The 14,530-nt window shown below is 63.3% G+C and overlaps 1 protein-coding gene across 1 annotated transcript in view; it reads right to left on the bottom strand.

The window, feature by feature from the left end:
- The window catches only part of LOC119110007 (diacylglycerol kinase delta), a gene marked incomplete in the record, with an annotated part of 47,324 nt that overhangs the window by 1,421 nt on the left and 31,373 nt on the right, over window positions 1-14,530 (bottom strand). Inside the window, 6 exon segments of the mRNA XM_037233755.1 lie at window positions 987-1,307; window positions 3,220-3,369; window positions 4,034-4,179; window positions 4,617-4,719; window positions 9,264-9,432; window positions 13,464-13,594. Of these exon segments, the coding sequence (XP_037089650.1) occupies window positions 987-1,307; window positions 3,220-3,369; window positions 4,034-4,179; window positions 4,617-4,719; window positions 9,264-9,432; window positions 13,464-13,594 (1,020 nt within the window).

Raw genomic sequence — 14,530 nt, 5'->3', positions numbered from 1 at the left:
GAGAGCGAGAGAGAGAGAGAGAGAGGAGAGAGAGAGAGAGAGAGAGAGGGAGAGAGAGAGAGAGAGAGAGAGAGAGAGAGAGGAGAGAGAGAGAGAGGAGATGAGGAGAGAGAGATGAGAGATGAGAGAGGAGAGAGAGAGAGAGAGAGAGAGAGAGAGCCAAAGAGGGAAGGGGGATCCGGTGTACCTGTATGACCATGCAGAGATGCGCAATACGGGTTAGGAAGGCAGCATTGCCTTGACACTGTGTCCCGGGGGTACAACGAACATCGAGTTGGCTAACGCTTGGAAGCAATCAATAATTGCAAAAATGACAAACATATCTTCTTTTGCATGGGTTATTCGTCGGTTATTTTACATTTTCACCTACCTTAGACCTCCGACAATCCGACCAATGCGATACGCACCCGCGACGCTAAGTGGTGGTAAAGCCCATTCACTTGTACAAAGTATGCCGAGTGAAACAGTCCAAACGGGTCATCTGGGTCAAAAGGTGTCTATACATTCCAGAATCTATTAGTGGAGTACGCAATAAGTTCTCAGTTTCCGCAGTTTACATGGATCACGCTGGTGCCAATTACTCCACATCCACATAAGGAGCGGGGCCCGCCCGCAACATTAACAATAGCGGCACCGTGACCCACAAACCAGGCGTCGCCATGGAGACCAATTGCCCTCCCCTTACCCCTCTGCCCCATTGACACCGCTAACCAGACGACAAACAACGCCTACTGTCGCCCATATAATCACCCCTTGTTTGCCCGGCGCGTCGGTACACAATGCAAACGGTGCTGTTGGAAGTCGTGAGCAGAGCCCATCCCCGTTGTTCCCACCCCCTCCCCTCCGCCGTCGTCCTCACCTGCCACTCAGCCGGCTCGGACGACTCCGCTTCCGCCGGCGCGCCCTCCTCCGGCTCGACCGCCGCCGCCGCCACCTCGGCCGCCGCCGCCGCCGCCGCCGCCGCCGCCTCCTCCACGGCCGCCGCCGCCGCCGCCACCTCGGCCGCCGCCGCCGTCTGCGCGTTCTGGTCGTCGATGGTGCGCTCAGCATGCGCCAGGATCTCGCGCAGTGCCTTCTTCAGGCTGTTGGCGCGCAGCATGAGCGTTTGGCGCGGCGTGAACGTGGCAGCGGCGGCGGCGGCGGCGGCGGGACGCGGCCGCCGACCGGGCGCCTCCTCGCGCAGCGCCGCCATCAGCAGCGAGAGCTTCTCGTTCAGCGTGTCGCACTTGGCGGCCAGGGCGGGGCTGGCGGCGCCGGCCGACGCGCCCACCCGCGAGATCAGGTCCCGCACCGTCTCGCATAGCACGCTGTGGGACGAGGAGCGGGTCGTGAGAGGAGGCCGTGCCGTGAGAGAGGAGCCCGGCACTGTGCTCATGACCACGTGGTGTTTGGGGCTATCCCAGGTCTCATCCTTCCGCTCATCTTTGATAGATGCCACACTTGTCCGCCTGGTGGCATGCCTGTCCCTCTATCTTCAACGACTCGCGCCCGCTCGAGTCGTGTCGCTTCATTGCACGGACTCAGTCTCCTCCCACGCGCTCTCTCCCTTTCTCCCTCTCTACCCCAGGCTATATTAAATCTACTCCACCGGCTGAATTACACGCCAGAAAGAGTCGGGAGGCCGAGCGAGCCGCTCGCCAGTGGTCGGCTGACGCGAATGGTCATTCGGGGTCATAACCGAGCCGAATGACGTCATCAAACCCATCTGTTCCCTCATCCCGCCGACAATTACCGCGGTCGCCCGCAAAGCCACATTTTACGACGCCGTCGACAGCCATCCTCCGCGTGTGGTCGCAGCCGACCGGACGGACCGGAAGGAGCGCCGCTGCCGCCGCCAGAGCCGACCTGCCGGCGCCGGCCGACCCGGGCACGGTTACAGGCGAGTCCGCCCGCCGCCGGCCCGATCAGGTGCGCCACCGCCGTCACGCGAGGTCAGCCTCACCACGCCGCTAGGGGACGGCGGTGTCGCGTGGCCGACATCCTCGCCGTCGGCACGTGCCGGGTAGAGCGGGACACAGGCGCGCCGGGCGCGCGGCGGCGGGGTCGACTGGAACGTCCGCCCCCCCACCGCTGCCTGACGCACTCAGACCGCCCGACCCCGGCCGGAGAGCGGAGCATCGCGACCGGTCGAACCACGGCGCCGGTTCCGCAGCTCGATCGGCGAGGCGGCCGCGCTGGCCGACGCCGGTGCGCCGCACGCCTGAGCCGTGGCAAACGCGTGGTCCGCGACAGTTCCGCGGCGATCAGCAGCCGCTGCGCGACACCCCGCCAGCCTCGCGTGAGAACGCTCCGACCGCCGGAGCCCGCAACTGGTCAACTCTCTCCTTCCCTCGTTGGCTCCGCAGCGTGACAAGTCTGCTTCAGGGCGGGGGATACCGGGACCGCTAACCGCCCGACGATAGCTGATATACTACGCCGACGTGATTACCACCCTGTCAGCGCCCTCCCACCCACCCCCCCCCCCCCCCTCCCACTCCCCCGCCCTGCTCCCCTGGCCGCATGTAGAGCAGGTAACCAGACAGCCTTCATCGCCGTGGCCAATGAATCACCATCGCTCGGCTGAGTATATCGCCCGGTTCACAGCCATCGCCAGCATGCCGATGCGCACAAATGCGGCTTCAGTTGATGAACGCAATCCTGAAGGCGCTCAGGCCCACTCCCAAGCTACGGAGGCCGGGGGACGCCGCCACAACAGCCGGGGGCGCGGGCGGCGCGACCGCGGCCGGGACCTGCCGGCCCACCCGGCACACCGCCGCAGCGAGAGCCGCCGACCCCCGCCTGCCGTCACCAGACGCTCTGCTCTCCCCGCTCTCCCCAGACCGGACCGAGATCACAGCTCGCCGCGCCAGACCGACAAGCCTGAGGAGACTCGCAGAACGACTTAGTTGACCGGGACGGACCGATAGCACGGTAAGCGGATCGGAAGGAACGGCTAGCAACACTGGTACGGCTGATCTGAGCTGGAGGACTGGGGGTGAGGCTAATCAGCCTGGAGGGGAGGGGCGGTAAAACTGGTGAGGCTCATCTGAGCAGAAGGACTGATGTAAGGCTCATCAGTCCGGGGCAGGACGGCCAGGAACACTGGTACGGCTCATCTGAGCAGGAGGACTGGGGGTGAGGCTAATGACCCCGGAGGGACGGCCGGTAAGGCTACCCAAATCAGACTCAGCTGGCGCTGTCAGCGGCCTGGCCAGAGCCGCCCAGCGGCCCGGCACTGACCTGGCCGACTGTAGCACCTCCGGGTGCTGCTCCGAGTGCAGCAGGCGAGCCAGGTGGTCGGCCACCGAGTCCTCGTAGGCGGCCATCGTGTCGGCGGGCGCCGCCGCCGGCCGCAGCCGCACCGTCGTGCTCATAGCCGAGATGCTCCACCTGGGGCGGCGCGGCGGCGGTCAGCGGGGACGACACGGGTCAGAGGCCGGTCAGCGGGGACGGCACGGGTCAGAGGCCGGTCAGCGGGGACGGCACGGGTCAGAGGCCGGTCAGCGGGAACGGCACGGGTCAGAGGCCGGTCAGCGGGGACGGCACGGGTCAGAGGCAGGTCAGCGAGGACAACACGGGTCAGAGGCAGGTCAGCGGGGACGGCACGGGCCAGAGGCCGGTCAGCGGGGACGGCACGGGTCAGAGGCAGGTCAGCGAGGACAACACGGGTCAGAGCAGGTCAGCGGTGGCGGCACGGGTCAGAGGCAGGTTAGCGGGGCCGGCACGGGTCAGATGCAGGTCAGCGGAGACGGCACGGGTCAGAGGCAGGTTAGGAGAGGTGAAACAGGTCGGCGGGAGGGTCATGATCAGCAGGGCGGCGTGTGCAAGCAGAGGTGAAGAGATCAGCAGGCGGAGGGAGGGGCACATGTCAGCACATAGATCGAAGTGTCGGGGACGATCACCGCACAACGTGAGACGTAGGCGTCGGAGCTCCGCAGAGCTAAAACACGCCAGCAGACAACAGCATTATGCCAGAGTTAAACGCTGCCACCACGTCGTGTCAGTGACCCTAAGTCTGTCGCCCCCCCCCCCCCCCATCGGCCCAGCACCTCACCTGTCCAGCATCTTGATGGTGGCGCACTCGTACTTCTCGAGGATGTGCGCCAGGTTGGCGTCGTCGTCGCAGGCGCTTCCCCAGCCGAGCACGCGCGCCAGGTCGTTGCCGGTGCCGAGAGGCAGTACGCCCACCTGGCACTGGCGCTGCGGCCGGCCGGCGGACCGGGGTCAGTGCGACGGGTCGGGTCAGGTCAGGTCAGGTCAGCCGGGCGCCCGAGGGATGCGGTCGCCCCTGGCGTCGACAGTGTGGCGCGCGGGAGTGTGGGGGGGGGGGGGGGCGCCATGCGGCGACGGGAATGGGAGTCACGGGTAAGACGGCCTCCAAAATGCAAAGTCGAACGGGGAATAACGCTGGTGGGCGCACGTCAGGGACACGTGAATGGTACAGACAGCACAGAGCAAAATATGGAGGCAATTAGAGCGCAAACATGACCGGTAGGCGCAGAGCGAGCATCACGAGAAATGTCAACCCGGAACAGCCCGGCCCGCAGTTCTGGTGAGCGACGCCATCTCAGTGGGGACAGCAACGCAGGAGGCGCCGCCCCCGCGCCGGCTGGAGGCACCACATCGCCGCCACTTACGTGCATGTCCAGCTTGTCGATGTGGGAGAGCACCCAGCTGACCGACCCGTCGCCGCCGCACACCAGTATGCGGAACTGGTCAAACTTCTTGAACAGCCGCAGTCTGCCGGCGGGGGGGGGGGCGTGAGCAGGCGGAGGGAGCTACCCCCGGCGCGCGGCCCGCGGCTGCCGGCAACGCCGAGTCCGGCGGCGCAGGGCGGTGGTGGCGAAATGACGTTTCGGCGGGTGTCTCGGAGGGCCACCGTCGGGCGGAAGGCTAAAAACTGCCGCTGTGGAGGCAGGGTCGCCGGCTCCCAACTTGGTCCCCGAACCATCTCTCGCCGTTGCGGAGCGCTGGCTAGCCTGTCACGGAGGTTAGTGGCGTTGCTCGGGGCAGCCAACCGCACAGGCGCGGCGGCACGAACGCAGTTTGCCGATCGAACGCGCTTTGGGGCGGTGCGTTATCGACGAGTGATAGGGAGCCGACATTAGTTCTGAACAAATCAGCGCTGACATTCGCTGCACTCACGCCCGCTTGCTGCCGGGAACGGAGCAAAAAAGTTCCCGGCGCTCGGTACTCTGATTCAGAATCTGGCTGAATTAGAGCGTGGCGCCCGATCTCGGTGATACTCTCCGGCAGGGTGCACAAATTTCAAACCAAGATAGTCGTCTAGTTCACAACCAGTCGCATCGCACACTAACCAAATACGGGACTGATAGAAAAGCTGCATTCCCCCCAAAAACAGGCGACAGTTTTTAAGCAGACAGCGTAACAGGTCGTTGAGCTCCTGACACTTCCGGCGCTCCCCACAGAAGTACTCATCCTGCCACTGCGGACCGCACCACGCCGCCCGCAGCGCTCCTCCGTGGCGCGACACCGTCAGAAATCGCCACGGCGACGACACCGTAACAGCGTCAAACCGGTTACGCTTTTTGGCGAAACCCAATCGCATCATCTTTTCGCTAGCATTGGGGGCACGGCCGCCTTTTTGTGACGCTGGTTCGGTGTCGATTGGCGAAGGGAAACCCCCTGGAGGCTTTCTTCCCGGATCGATGCCCGAGAAGCGTTCGAGCGAATACAGCTCGGCCGTCACTCAGCTTCCGAGCCGTCGCGTCAGCGTTGATGAATGCCTTACTGCAGCCGGCCAGGCCCGATGAAGTTAATTTGGTGATGTGTTCGTCTCGGTCTGGAAATGGTGCTGCCCCGGTCCGACGCAATGCACGCGACGTTGGAAACGAGGCTTAGAGCCACTCATTAAGCCTGGTTATGTGCGGAAACGGAACATTGGAGGCGAGATCATCAGGGAGGATAATTCGCGGAAGCTCGCGTTCCGGGCCAATCAATCAAAGGTATCAAGCCGCCGACAGTGCTCGCACGTGCCGATTTCATAACAGAATTATCATCAGGGGGGATAATTCGCGAGAGTTCGTGTTCCGGGCCAATCAACCAAAGGCATCAAACCACCGAGAGTGCTCGCACATAGCGATTTCATAATAGGAAACGGGAGCGCGCCCCCCCCCCCCCCCCCCCCACACACACACAACCCCTTCCGGCATGGCGCCCGCTATACACCGGGGGCGACCACCCCCTCGCCCAGCCCCCTGCCGGCTATCGCCGTCAGGGGGCTGGGCGCGCAGCCGACCGGCACCGAGCGCCGCTGATAGCGTGCGGCGCGTATCTCACGCAGCCACCGCCTCACACGCGCCGTCACTCTGGGAGGTGCCCGTGGAGCGGGACAGGCGGCACGCCGGCAGCGCCCCGCTGTGCGCCCGCCAGCGCTGCTGCCATCGGGATGGCGCCCCTCCGTACCCCGTCCCGTCCCCCCCCCCCCCTCTGCCCCGCCCTATTGGGCCGCTCACGCTGAAGTGACGCACGCACACAACGCGTGGCCCCGCCCCTCTGCCGCGTGCTGCCACACAGCGCCGGAGATGGTGTGACGTCACGAACGGCCGGCGTCGGCGGACACGCGCGGGGCGCAGCCTCCCGCGGGCACAACGTAGACCGTGACGTCACACCGTCGGCGGACACGCGCGGGGCGCAGCCTCCCGCGGGCACAACGTAGACAACTTGCGTGAGAACTTGCACCACGGTGGGATAAGACGGGGAACAGCAGGACATGCCGATGATGTCGATGAGCAAGGCGTGCGTAGAGTTCCAAGATGACGGCGTACTTTTCCGCAAAAGGCCTCGCTCTTTTTCGTTAGACGCCACGTCGGAAACAGACGTCAATTAGTGGTAATTAGACCTCACGCTTGGTGGTGCATCTGATCCAGGTGCAGCAATCAAAGCGCTAGCGGAAAGCGGAGCTCGGTCGACCGATATTTCAGCGGCACTTCCTGATTACTCTGGCAGATCAGAAGACTGCTCCGCCCTCTGCCAACACAAGCCGGTGCCTCCACTATTCAAATGATCTGACGCACGCGAGGGCAGGGGAGGCGAAATGGTGTCCGAAGCGGGAGAAATGCGTGCTTTCATCAAGTGACTGGGGCACGTGGTGTGACCATCCACCGCGAGGTTTTCCGCCAATACAATTGTCTGGAAGAGGTACCTGCGGCTTCCGGCTTTCAAATGCACAAGGCCGTTCCATGGCCCCAACATACAATGCGCGGCCCCCTGCCTCGGAGCGGCGGAACTGGCATCAATTTTTGCATTTTCGCCGGCCATAAATGAAGCCGGCTGCAGACGGAAAACTTCGGCACTCAACGCGGCAAAAGTTTGCAGAGCAAGAGTGGAGCAGCCTTCTGAGCACCAGAAAATGACGTTCCATCTCCTGTAAGCGGAGAAAGCCGTGTGGAAAATACGAGCCACGAAGCCGATGCCAAGCAAGATCACGCTCTACACCGGCCACACTGAATAAAAGTAGTGCCAGCCTGGCAGTCAGTGCGGGGAGAGTGCCGCACATCGCCTCAGGCCGCTGGCCGGGCAGGACGTCCACCCAGCGGTCAGCGTCCGCGGGCTCATGACCAGCAGCTGCAATACCGAGCCTGACAGCCCGCACGGGCGCGCTCTGCGCCGCGCCAGTCCGGATATGTACTGGAGACGGCGCCGAACACTAAACACTGCATCCCTTCCTGCCAGTCGCGGCGATCAGCACCGAGCCGCAAGGACACGCCTGATTCGGCTGACATTCAGTGATGTGATCACACCGCGGCACATGCTCTGCTTAGGAGCTGTCAATTATTCATCACAAGGCACGACAAACAGCCCGCCGGCGCAGCCCACCGCGAGACCAACGCCACGGGAATCCCACAGCGTCAGAGATGCGGTGACGGTCGCTTCAGCTCCGGCAGTGCAGCTCGCCGTACTCGGCGGCTGCGGCCGCGGGATGCCCAGCATGCCGGCCGGCTGGCGAGCTTTCGCCGCGAACGACCGGAGCCGGCGATTGCTGGACGGTGGACGCCGCCGCTGGGAGCAAGGCTTTGCCTTTCACTGAACCCGAGGCCTCGCCACAGAAGCGAGGGAGGCGGAGGCAGGGGTAGGCCCGCCACCACCGGCGCCACGAGTCACTCCTCCGGCCAGCGAACGGCTCCTTCCACGGGGGACGATCCGATACCTGTGACTGCGTGAGCGGCGCGGTTGACGGCCTTTGAACCGGGACGTACCGGACCGCCCCGGACCAGACGTACCAGATGTACCAGACGTACCGGACCGCCCCGGACCGGGCGTACCAGATGTACCGGACGGCCCCGGGGCCGCCGCGCACAATGGATAGCGCGAGGCAGCCTGAGCCAGGATGGGACAGGAGACAGCCCTCGGGTGCACCGACGCCAAACGCAAAAACAGGGGGAGGGGGGGGGGACGAGACAACAACACATGTTTTGACCGTTGTCACGTTCACGCCCTCCCTCGTACAACACCAACACGCGCCATCGCCATCGCGCTCGACCTTGCGTTCTCCAGGCGGCTCCGACGCGACGCCGTGCTCGGTGAAGTGCAACACCCGCGTGCCGCGCGCTCCCGGCCCCGCTGCATCGCCGCGCTCGGCGAAGTGCGACACCCGCGTGCCGCGCGCTCCCGGCCCCGCTGCATCGCCGTGCTCGGTGAAGTGCGACACCCGCGTGCCGCGCGCTCCCGGCCCCGCTGCATCGCCGTGCTCGGTGAAGTGCGACGCCCGCGTGCCGCGCGCTCCCGGCCCCGCTGCATCGCCGCGCTCGGCGAAGTGCGACACCCGCGTGCCGCGCGCTCGGCCAGCGCCGGCTCCGGAGACGGCGCGGCCGGCGCCCTTCTCCGGCATACACAGATGACGCGCTCGCCAGTCTACACAGTTAGCACCGGCCGGCATACACAGGCAGCGGCCACTTGGTCTAAACGTGGCCACGACGAGCCCGGCGCGGACGGGCCGGGCTGCGCGGGCGTGGCGCGAAGGGGCCGCGCTGGGGAGATAGTGGCGCGGGCCGGTCCCGATGCGTCAGCGGCCGCCGCCAGCAGTTCGTTGCCAGGCAGGGGTGCGCGAGTGATCGATCAGGGAAGCCCTGTTACGCCAAGCGGGTAAGCGATGCACGCCATCAAACCGACAGTATCCTACCTGGGGGTCCCCCAGGCACTGCAATTGCAAACACAATCGCCAAAACTCACCACATTACCCCCATTCGCCTAAACCCCAAGCACACAGCACGGCTACACCGGGAAGGTCGCCCCCTCCCCCTCCTCCCAGCGGCCGGACTCACCCGAGCGCAGGCCCGCTGTTCATCAGGTCAAACACCTGGGCCGGGTTGAGGAGCTGCTTGAAGCGGCGCAGGAACTTGATGCCCTGGCGGTCGCCTGACTTGGAGTTGACGAACACCAGCAGCGGGGAGCAGCCGAGCGGCCGCGCCGCCTCCCAGCTGTCGTCGGCACCTGCCGCCACGCGGGCCACCCATGTGACTCACGGTCACCGGCTGCCGTTACAGGTCACGGCCACTAGTCACAGCCACAAGTCACAGCCACAGGTCACAGCCACAGGTCACGGCCACAGGTCACGGCCACAGGTCACGGCAACAGGTCACGGCAACTAGTCACAGCCACAGGTCACAGCCACAGGTCACAGCCACAGGTCACAGCCACAGGTCACGCCACAGGTCACGGCCACAGGTCACAGCCACAGGTCACGGCCACAAGTCACGGCAACAGGTCACGGCAACAGGTCACGGTCACAGGTCACGGTCACAGGTCACAGTCACAGGTCACGGTCACAGGTCACGGCCACTAGTCACAGCCACAGGTCACAGCCACAGGTTACGGCCACAGGTCACGGCAACAGGTCACGGTCACAGGTCACGGCCACTAGTCATAGCCACAGGTCATAGCCGCAGGTCACAGCCACAGGCCACGGCCACAGGTCACGGCCAAAGGTCGCAGACAAAGGTCACGGTCACAGGGCACGGTCACAGGTCACTGCCACAGGTCACGGCCAAAGGTCGCGGCCACAGGGCACGGTCCAAGGGCGCGGCTCCGGGTCACGGTCACAGCGCACGGTTACGAGTCACGTGTCACGACCATATGTCAAGGTTACGAGTCACGATCATGCGACATTGTTACAGGTCACGGCCACTGGTCACGGTCACCAGCCGCGGTTGAAGACTGCGGTCACAGTTGTTGCTTTCAGAAGTTGCTTCAAGTTGCCACGGCCACGAACACATGCTGCTGTCATATCAAGGCACAGGCCAACGTCACGCCGCGTGTTTCCGTCACAGCCATCGGCTATGGTTACGGGTTGCAGATCACAGCTACTGTCCCACCTTATCGCTACAGGTCGGTGTAGCAGGTCATCGCTACCGGTACATTCCAGGGCGTTTTCCACGGCATCTACACCTCAATACTCTCCACTTCCGTGAAAATGACGATGCGGGCAACTGCGTGCATCTCTGTGACCCCACGTGACTGTCATGTGAGCGATCCTCCCGAAAGTTCAATGGTCTCGACGCATGTACTCGTTTCTTGCTGTCTCCCGGATGCAAAGCCCGTATGTACGTGCATGAAAGCGGACACAGCAGTCCTGCGGTGCGGGTTCCGGCACCGGCGCTGACTCCGGGTCACCGTGCGGGTCAGGCGCAGGCGCAGGCGCCGGTGACGCATGTGACAGGGGCTGGAGGCGGACGCGCACGTCACAACACCGGCGCGGGGCGTCTCGCTTGCCCGGTCGCCGGCTCGCGCTCGGGACCACGTGGGCTAAGACGGCTGAGCACACGGAAATAGCACAGCTTGGCCCTCTGTGATTAAGAATGGTCTCCAGCTCCTGATCCGCACTCACTTGATGCAAAATCGATGCCACAATGGCGACAGCAGGGCAGTGGTCAGCCCTCGGCAAAGACCGGAGGACTAATCAAAACCCAGGATGCCGGGAGCTATATGTGAAGCATTCTCCCACGCAAAACCTCGAGATCGCTCAACAGCGTTGTTAAAGGGGATGTTCCACATCTGAAGATATTGAGGTAGGCACCAGATATGATGGAAAAAGGTTACCTGTAACTATTGGTAAGCTTTCAAGGTCCAAAAACGACGCTAAGTAGCAAAATTTCAAAGTTTATAAAAATGCGCCCCATTACGTCCTTGTTTGACGGCGTCACGGAATGGTTCTGTGATGACAGCAATAACTGGCAGCATCTGGTGGCCAGACCTGAAGAATACCTCGAAGCACACGAAAGCTGACGCCAACTGGCCATTCTCGTCGCGGAGGCTGTGTCGAGTGGCGGATTGGTGGGTGGTTTGGCTGTGGATTTTTGGCCTTGGCGCTGGCCGTAAGAAAAGCTTTGATGGACTGTTTGACATACGCAACGTAGCGATCACTAGCTTTTATGGCAGATTATTAATATCGAAGAACGATATGCTGTGCTGCTGCCGTTTGCTGCTGTGCCCTCGATGATTTTGTCAATACTTTATTGCCGACCCATCCTTGCCTGCAGTGCTGTGGTCCTGACATTGATATCATATGATGTGAACAGCAGTTACTTTCTTCATTGTTTGTACCTGGAAGTGCGGTGCCATGCATTCGCCGGCTGAGGAAAGACCGTGTCAATTTATAACCTGGCGGCGCGAGTACGCAACCCAGTACAAGCGTGTCCGTCAATGCCAGCGACTTGGCCCCGTCAGCTGAACGTTGGACGGCCGGCCCAGGCCCACCCAGCACGGGACCGCCGTGTTGTAGCATGGCGTGAAACGAAAAGTTCCGGGCGGTCCCGTTTGAACCCGAGAACGCTGGGTGGTGTTCAGATAACTCGACGAACCGAAGCCTGCACAGTATGAGTGGTGGACTCAGCAAGAAACGCTTGGCGGCCTGGTAGCCGGTTTCTTTTAACATAGTCGTAGTCGACCATCATGCAACTTAACGCTACACCGCTAACATCCCACTAACGACTGTTTCTAATGTGCGGCTGTTGTTTTAAAAGAAGCGACGGTCGACAGAGATGAACAGCCATAAAAAACGACTGAAAAGCTACCCACAAAGGCCCTCCGAAACCACAAGCCTTTCATTTCCGCACCACGGTCCACCTAATGTCCGTCCGGACACAAACACATGGGCACGGCGCCGTCCCGGGAGGCAACGCATCACCCGCCCTTCTCCCCTCCCCCCTCCCCCTGCAAGCGAGCCACTCTGCTGCACCGTGCCAACAGCAGCGCAGCGGAACGGTCCAGCTCGGCGTTGTGGTTCACTGGTGCGAGCACTTGGCCGAGGAATTCTGAATACCGTCCCCTCAGGCACCCTGGTCGCAAACACTCCAGTCAAGCCGCAGGTGAACTGCATAGAACCTGTCTGCCCAAAATCACCCATCATAAATATGTATTTGGCTTGCCCAAGCGGGACAGTTTTAAGGGTGCAACAAACATGTCATTACCGCGCCCATGTCAACTGACCAACTAGACACCTGGAGCAAAGGTCAGGCCTTACACCAGCGCTTGGCCGTGCCGAGGTCACATCAGCGACGCCGCCTCTTCGACCTCTGCCCCTTCACCCCGTCGCGGCTCCGCTCCCGCCCGCCACTCGATGCATCTCCGCAGGGTCGGCGACCTCTGACCTTCCACATGCCGCCAAATGCCCAGCAGCGCCGGATGGACAGCGGGCGGAGCCCCGTTAACTTCCCCAGGCACCCGCGAGACGTGACCCGCTGATCCCCGGCTTACCAGAGGGGGGGGGGGGGAGGAGGAGGGCACCGGGTAACCATCGCCTACCACCAACACTGGTGCAGCCGGCTGGGAAGAAGAACGCGCACGTTTCCCCGACCAAAAAATTTAGAACTCGGCAACGTGCGAGGTGCTACGTGCGGGCCCGGTGGCCTGCTCCCTGGCCTCATCCGGGTGAAACATTGAACTGACGGATCGGAGCGGGTCGATGTGTGTCAGATAACGCGCCAGACACCGATTATCGGCCAGCGGTACGTCAGCCGAGTGCGGGCTCCGAGTACGTGGAGAGCCTCATCTGCATCCAGCGCACGCTCACTACTTCATCTTCGGTCATAGCTCGCACAGAGCGCCAGCACGCTAATTAAGTGGCGATAGTTAAAACCACTGCTAATAATATCACTACCGATAAAATCACATTCGTAGAAATGCCACCACAGATAACACCACATTGCTAATGATGCCACCACCGATAACACCGCATTGCTCATCCCGAGCCGCTGTGTCTCTGGATCTGAGCGCTGCTGAATTGATCCCAGGTCGCACCACGGCGAGCGCCGCCGCCGCCGCCGCCGCCGCCGCGCTCAGCAGCCCCGGGCCGGCGGCCTCCGCCGACCCGGCGGCCGGCGCCCGCCCGAGGGCCCGCCGCCTCCCCGTGCTCCCCGACGCGTCGCCGGCCCGCCCGAGGGCCCGCCTCCCCGCTCCCCGCACCCGGCGGCCGGTCCCTCCAGGGCGCTCCCGTGCTCCCTCGCGCGGAGGACGCGTCCGCTCACCGATGCTGTGCAGGGCGGTCGGTGGCACGACGGACACCTTGCAGGCGCCGAGTGGGCAGTGGGCGGCCACCAGGCCGCGGCAGGCCGTGTGCACGGTGCCCTTGCACCACAGGCAGCGCCAGTCCTGCAGTCTGTCGACACCGTCACACACCGTCACAACCGTCACACACTGCGCGTCGTCTCACGCACTCGTCAGCGGTCCCGGTCAGCGGCCGCGCCGGTCACGGTACGCACGTCAGGAAGGCGCGGTGAGCAACGCAATGTTGAACGTTCGGTTCAAATATAATGGTGCATGTGCCTCATAAGCCATAGGTTTCCGCGAGCCATGCAGTGCAGTTCAATAGAAAGTGGTCAATGCATCCTAAAACTCAAGTGAAATCAAAGCACCTTTTAAGTGCACAACTGAATCTTCGTAACAGCCAGGCGAACGCGAACGATTTACTGAACTTCCAGCAGACAGAACCCTGAACGCCAGTAATCGCCACCGGCCAGCGGCGACCGCAAGAGAGGGAGCCTCATCGCCACTCCACGTCGTGCCGACCTGACCTCGCGGCGCAGCGGGGCGGAAGCAGACCGCCACCGGAGACCGCGCGCGGAAGATACCACGCCTCCCCGGGGAGACGGTGCCGGAGATACGAGACGTCTCCGGAGGGTGCCGTGCGCAGAACACACGGCGCCCTGTGGGCCTCTCGCGTCATCTCCCGCACCGCGCGGCGGCCGCGGCTACGTCGCCGGCGACTGGCGTTCGACCCGGCCGAGGCCGCGTCGGGGGGAGGGGTGGGGGGTGGGGGAGGGGATCGATCGGCGATCCGGCCGCCCCGCACGGCCGCCTCGGAACCGGCAGTCGCCGTCGCCGTAACTTGTTCTTCCGACGGCGAGCGGCGCAACAGGCGACGCCGACAGCCCGCCGGCCCGTGGCGCCCCAGCCGCGTTTCAGGGCAACAGGTCGTGTGGAAGAAAGTACGCATGCATGGCGCACGCGTGATATTGCTGGTAAGTAAAAGTTCGCATGCAAATATTCGTATGGTATGAAGCATGCATATGAACGCAACTAAGTAATTCGCGTC

This window comes from Pollicipes pollicipes, unplaced genomic scaffold (assembly GCF_011947565.3).
Source record: "Pollicipes pollicipes isolate AB1234 unplaced genomic scaffold, Ppol_2.1 Scaffold_7231;HRSCAF=8579_pilon_pilon_pilon, whole genome shotgun sequence".
In the NCBI taxonomy this organism is placed as follows: domain Eukaryota; kingdom Metazoa; phylum Arthropoda; class Thecostraca; order Pollicipedomorpha; family Pollicipedidae; genus Pollicipes; species Pollicipes pollicipes.
This window is presented reverse-complemented; position numbering and strand designations above follow the sequence as displayed.